The sequence below is a fragment of the Penicillium manginii genome (genome assembly GCF_028828005.1).
Source record: "Penicillium manginii strain IBT 31320 chromosome Unknown utg000008l:1.0-3226943.0:1.0-3228205.0, whole genome shotgun sequence".
NCBI classification, from domain to species: domain Eukaryota; kingdom Fungi; phylum Ascomycota; class Eurotiomycetes; order Eurotiales; family Aspergillaceae; genus Penicillium; species Penicillium manginii.
In genome coordinates, this window is record NW_026643109.1 from 2,872,616 (window position 1) to 2,878,017 (window position 5,402).

Below are 5,402 nucleotides of genomic sequence, written 5' to 3' on the forward strand. Positions count from 1 at the left end.
GTGAACTGCCCTGCCAATGGGCTGGATGCAATAAGACAGTTTTCGCTGCCGAGGCCTTATATGTAAGCTTTTCGACGGATCAGTGGCCCCCGAAATTTCTAACTGTGATTATAATACAGTGTGTGGCGATTGAGAAGCAGCCACCTCGATATCGAAAACCAAGGCTGAAAACTTTCTCTGTCATACTGGGTGCAAGAACCGAGCAGAGCCCATACTTTAGGGAAGTGGCAACAATGGCATACGTACTGAACACGCTACGGGGACTGAAAGATTTTAGGATCACGCTGACCACGAGTAACAAAGCAGCGGCTCTCACGCTAAAGAGCCCTCGATAACAGTCGGGTCAAGAATTTGTCTGCCAAATCTACAAGCTATTAAGAAGACTGCAGAAGAATAGAAATCGGATCAGCGTCCGGTGGATTCCTACAAGGAAAGATAACGATCTGCTAGGTCTGGCGAAAGAACAGGCCCGAGCCACAACAAAAGAAGACGCCATTACGGAGAAACAGGTCCCTAGGATGAAGTCGACAACTCTGAATCTTACGCGGTCTTAAGCTGCCCCCAGTAATGAGCTGCCCGAGAATATAGGCAGACACTCCCGGCGAGTGGATACAGCACTTCTAGGGAAACACACGTGACAGCTATATGAACAATTATCGTGGAAAGAAGCGAGCGTGTTGGCCCAGCTCCGCACGGGCATGGCAAGACTCAATGGATATCTCTTTCGGATTAACGCTGCCAAGACAGATCAATGAGCATGTGGACAAGCAAGAGAAACTGTAGACCACTTTCTCTTTCGATGTCGGAAGTGGACTGCACATCGGACAGAAATGCTGCAATGTACCAACACTCTCCAAAGTAACATATCCTTCTTCTTGGGAGGGAAGTCACCCTCCGATGATCAAAAGTGGAAGCCGAATTTGGAAGCAGTGCGAGCCTCGATACGATTTGCGATCGCCACGGGCCGACTCGAGGCCACCTAGGCTTGCCGACAAAATGATAGAATACCTCTTCTTACTAACCCCCAACACCTTGTGACAGACGGTAGACGCGCTTCAACTGCCGAGGATAGGATGTTGAACACTTAAGGAAGTGCCTTCAAGCAAGTCTACTAACCAATACTAATCCACAGGGACTGACTATGAGATTGAAAGCTGAGAGGTCAAATGCGGGAGGAAATACCGTATGGGCTCCAAGGAGACACGGCGTATACCCAAACATGCATGTACTGGTAGATTAGTGATAGTTGCCCTTTCGGCTCAGCCGCCGGGCGTTAATGAATTGTGTGTGTGTGTGTGTGTGTGTGTATACTACCGAGCTCAGCAGAGATATCCTGAATATAGATTATGTACATGACTGACAATGGGCTTTGATACAGTGGGAACAAACCTGGGATCCTCTGAATGCAAGGAGATACTTTGCTACCTCGCGTGGCTTTATATCTTGAATCAATCATGGCAATAGTTGTATTGATTGCTTCTAAGAAAGAAAAGCTCGTTATGAGAGGAACGTGATACCCTGGAAATCCCTGTCAGGGATAAACAAAAGGCATATACGCTGACGGAGAACGGGGACCCACATGGCGCATCTAGTTCCCTGAATGCGAGAAGCCATCTCTCTTTTGCTTCCTCGCGCTACGTCTTGTATCTGGAGTCGACTATAGCTTTCTTTCATATTGATTATTCGCTTAGAAAACGCACTCCTCATCAACGGATACGTGAGACTTTCACACATATTCACTTAGTTCCTGGGAATTCGTTGTGGATATTGCTGACAGACTATGCAATGATTTTAGGTGTAATAGTAGGCTTTGGCTTCCACAAGCTGAAAGCCAAATTAGGCCAATCATTTCTACTGGAACTTTGTAGCACAGTAGATCATTAATCGGCTGATATTTACTTGTGGTACTGCACCCACCTTCATTGTTCACTTAGTTCCCAGCGGATCGATGTGGATGTTGCCTAACGCAAATCCGAGGCTGATGGCAAACAAGTGTTCTACGGAAATGTAATCGATCTTCGAACTCGCCCACTAACTTATAAAAGCGACTTTATTGTGAGAAGGGCGCCGTGTCAATCAGTCCTGAGCTGCACCACAACTTTTTCCTGAATGATGTTGTGTAGGTGTGGTAAGTGTCCTTTGATATATGAGGTAGACAGAGAAGAATCCTGCGTTTTAGCTGGTAGGGAGCTAGGGTTACAACATATTATGATGTTTGCCAATTTTTGATGAGATGGTCTTTGAATAGAGTAACGGGCTTATCATTTGTGAGTGGAATAAAACGATATGACCATCTGCCGCCTCACCTGTCACAATAATATACGTTCCCATGGTGTTAAATATTAGTGTGCGTCATCAGTTCTCTTCCGTGGAATCCTCACAAGTATTTAAACGAAACCAACAGTGAGAAAAGAAGTTATATGCTGAACTACCAAGAAAAAATGCGTTGCCTGCCAGAGCTACGTAAAAGCAATGATGAATTTATGATGAATTGTGGAATATTTTATAATTACAAAGCATCTTATACTTGGGGCCTTGAATTTCGCAATGATCATTACCTTGATTCAAGTAAAATGGCCATCTACGATGGTATGAATACCCCGTCTTTCGCTAGCGGAAGATTCGCTTTCAAGCACTCTCTTGTCACTCTTGGTCCAAGAACATCGAACGCTTTTTATTTTCGATAGCTACTCTTTGGTATAAAATAGCTCTGAAATCATACGATGAAATGAACTAATCTATCATATCGCTCTAGTCGAGTTTTCTAGATCGCCAATCTACTAGCACTAGATGCAAATCGAGGAAATGGGATCGGAGGTAGCGCACAGACATAGGAAACAATAACGACCGAAAGACTAGGAGCTTTTTGAAGCTGGTAAGAGAATGGAGAATGTGAGGAGAAGACATAGGTAATTTGGCCGAGACAAATTGAGTGGAGATAATCCCTAAATACTTGGACCAGGTAGACCCGATCTTTTATGCCCGCAGAAAGTTCAAGACAGGTTGAAGAGCCAGTTCTCCTTTTTGCTGTACTTCGCGAAGATACGGGAGTAAGAATGGGATTCCCGGGTAATATCCGTAGTATTGAAGGTATACGGCATAGTTTTGTGTCGCATCGTAGAGAAACATCATGTCTGGTGGAACAAGAGGGACTAGAACGACCATTTCGCCAGCTGTACTCTTGAGATCGCGGAGCTGTGTAGTCGATATATTATGTTTGTGGAGACCATGCAGTATTGCCGTTGAAGAGTGGTAATTTCGTCGCTGTAAGAGGTTCTGCAGGGTTGTATTCCCCTGTCAGATATAGTGCTAAGCTCTCGCACTGTTGCTAAGAAGCGACTTACCTGTGCGCAGTCTCGAAGGTAAAGGGTCAAATCTGGGATTGCGGAACAGCATTCCCATACTGACAAGGCTAGATCTTCCCATTTGGCCAAGAGACCCTTTGTAATCCCATCATGTGCAGTGATACTTGATCGGGTCAGATGGGCGAAGTTACTCTTGTCGAGAGCAGTGAGGGTGCGAGCCAAGTCAGGTGGCGAAGATGATCCAAGACAATCTTCAAAGAAGGCATACGAAACATCGAGCTTTCTGTCCCAAGGCACCTTTGAGATATTGATGTACTGGCGGCGGAACCTAACAGCTAAAAGATTGCAGATCTTGAGCATGTCGGGAAGACTCTCCGGTCGGTCTTGAAAGAAGTACTGGATCGGGCTGGCAACAAATTCAAAACTACGCATAGGTTTCTCAGACAGATCTGGAGTAAAATTGGCTTGTAATGCGTATAAATATTGTGCTATCGCTCGGTAGGCGAAGGGGCTCTTTCTCCGTAGATGCTGAGGCCATATTAGTAAATAGATTTTGTTATCAGTCCTAGCAAACTGCACCTTTTCTACTTCCAAGTAGGTAGAAATACCACTAGGAAACATCCGAAGAAAATCTAATAGGTGCATATACAAGGCTGTGTGTTGCATAAGGAACCACTCGACAGAAGTCGCCGTGTATCCCAGCGAGGCTCGCACAATGTCTTCAAAAGTGACCCTACTGAGCTGGAAATAGCTCTCGGCCTCAATAGCCTGAGCGATAGACTGCAGGTCGAGCGCATCCACTAGAGCTTGAGGTATCCAAGACCAAGGGACCGGCTGAAATGATAGAGGTCCAGATCGACGCAAGATTTCCTCCACTCATTGTATATAGGAGAGACAGTCAAGCAGCTGATATTCACGCGGTCCAGTCAGCGCCATAAAAATAGCATCAATTGCATTGATATTACGGCATAAGAGGGAACTTCGTGGTAAATTTTCATCACGAAATAGCCCGTAGCGAATAACTCGACGGATTTCGAGGTCTTTGAATGCCCAGAGAACTGTAGTAGCTTCATCTTCCCACCAGGGATAATAGGGTACCACGAGGTTTGGGAACTCATTGCCGATCTGGAAGAGGGATTAATACGACTGGGTAAGATCGGGAGACACAGACCGTCCCGGAAGAGTTTGTGACATCCCGGGTCTGCTTAATGGTAATGATCTGTTGAGACAATATAGAACACTGGGGGTTAGTTTTTAACGTCGAAGAATCCTCCGCGCTGGTCAATTGCGTTTGTGTAGCACAAAATCCAGAGACTTCAGGGGCCAACACGTCTGATCAGACTGTAGACGAGGATCATATAGCGAGAGTAGAGGGTGGGGGAGAAAAATTCAGAACCGAACGAGGTAGAGGTAAGGATACAATGTGAATGGAGGAAGAGAAAACAACTGCCAATGCCGGGTCTATCAAATGAGTTCTCCTGCGGCTAGACCTCGAGATGGAACCGCAAGACCCGCGTACCGCCCCGCCCCGCCCCTCAGAGGGGCGGTTCTTGGACGCGAAGTTTAGACCCGCGGGGCGGTTTGAGGACGATGAGAACCGACCCTCCAAGGTTGCGGGTCGACCCGGCGGGTCTATAAACATATCAAACATCTTAAGTCCCGTAATATGCATATCTTATGCAGAACGAGCCTGTATTTTTTTGTATTTGTTTTCAGCCTTATACCCTACAGTCAGAATCATGGTCTATGCCCATAGCCCTATATGCGTATTATAAAAGGTCTTATTTAGACTAATCCTTTAATAAGAGTTCGATAATTTTCTGCTAGTTATATACATAATCCTCATCCCGTCTTGAGCGCTTTAGAACGCGCCCAGATGAACGCCGCTGGGTGCTACTTTCCTCTAATAAGTAGTCATTATCAGGTAGAGGAACCTCATTAGTATCATCCAGTTGGATAAGACTATCGGATATGAACTCGGCTCTTCTCTTCCCAAGTGTACGCTCACTGACAGACGTAGTAGAATATTGCGTGGCTCGAATGTCTTCAATAGTAAGAGAATCTTCCTCGTTATCACTGATCGAATCAAATCCTTCG

At 45.7% G+C, this 5,402-nt stretch overlaps 1 protein-coding gene across 1 annotated transcript; it reads right to left on the reverse strand.

Moving 5' to 3' along the window:
• Window positions 1-2,976: 2,976 nt before the first annotated feature.
• On the reverse strand, window positions 2,977-4,423 carry N7533_011670 (uncharacterized protein; the record flags this gene model as incomplete). The annotated part of the gene is made up of 4 exons (XM_057108320.1): window positions 2,977-3,276; window positions 3,345-3,833; window positions 3,885-4,139; window positions 4,271-4,423. The coding sequence occupies 4 exons, from the start codon at window positions 4,421-4,423 to the stop codon at window positions 2,977-2,979; spliced, it is 1,197 nt and encodes a 398-aa protein (XP_056955698.1).
• Window positions 4,424-5,402: the final 979 nt, after the last annotated feature.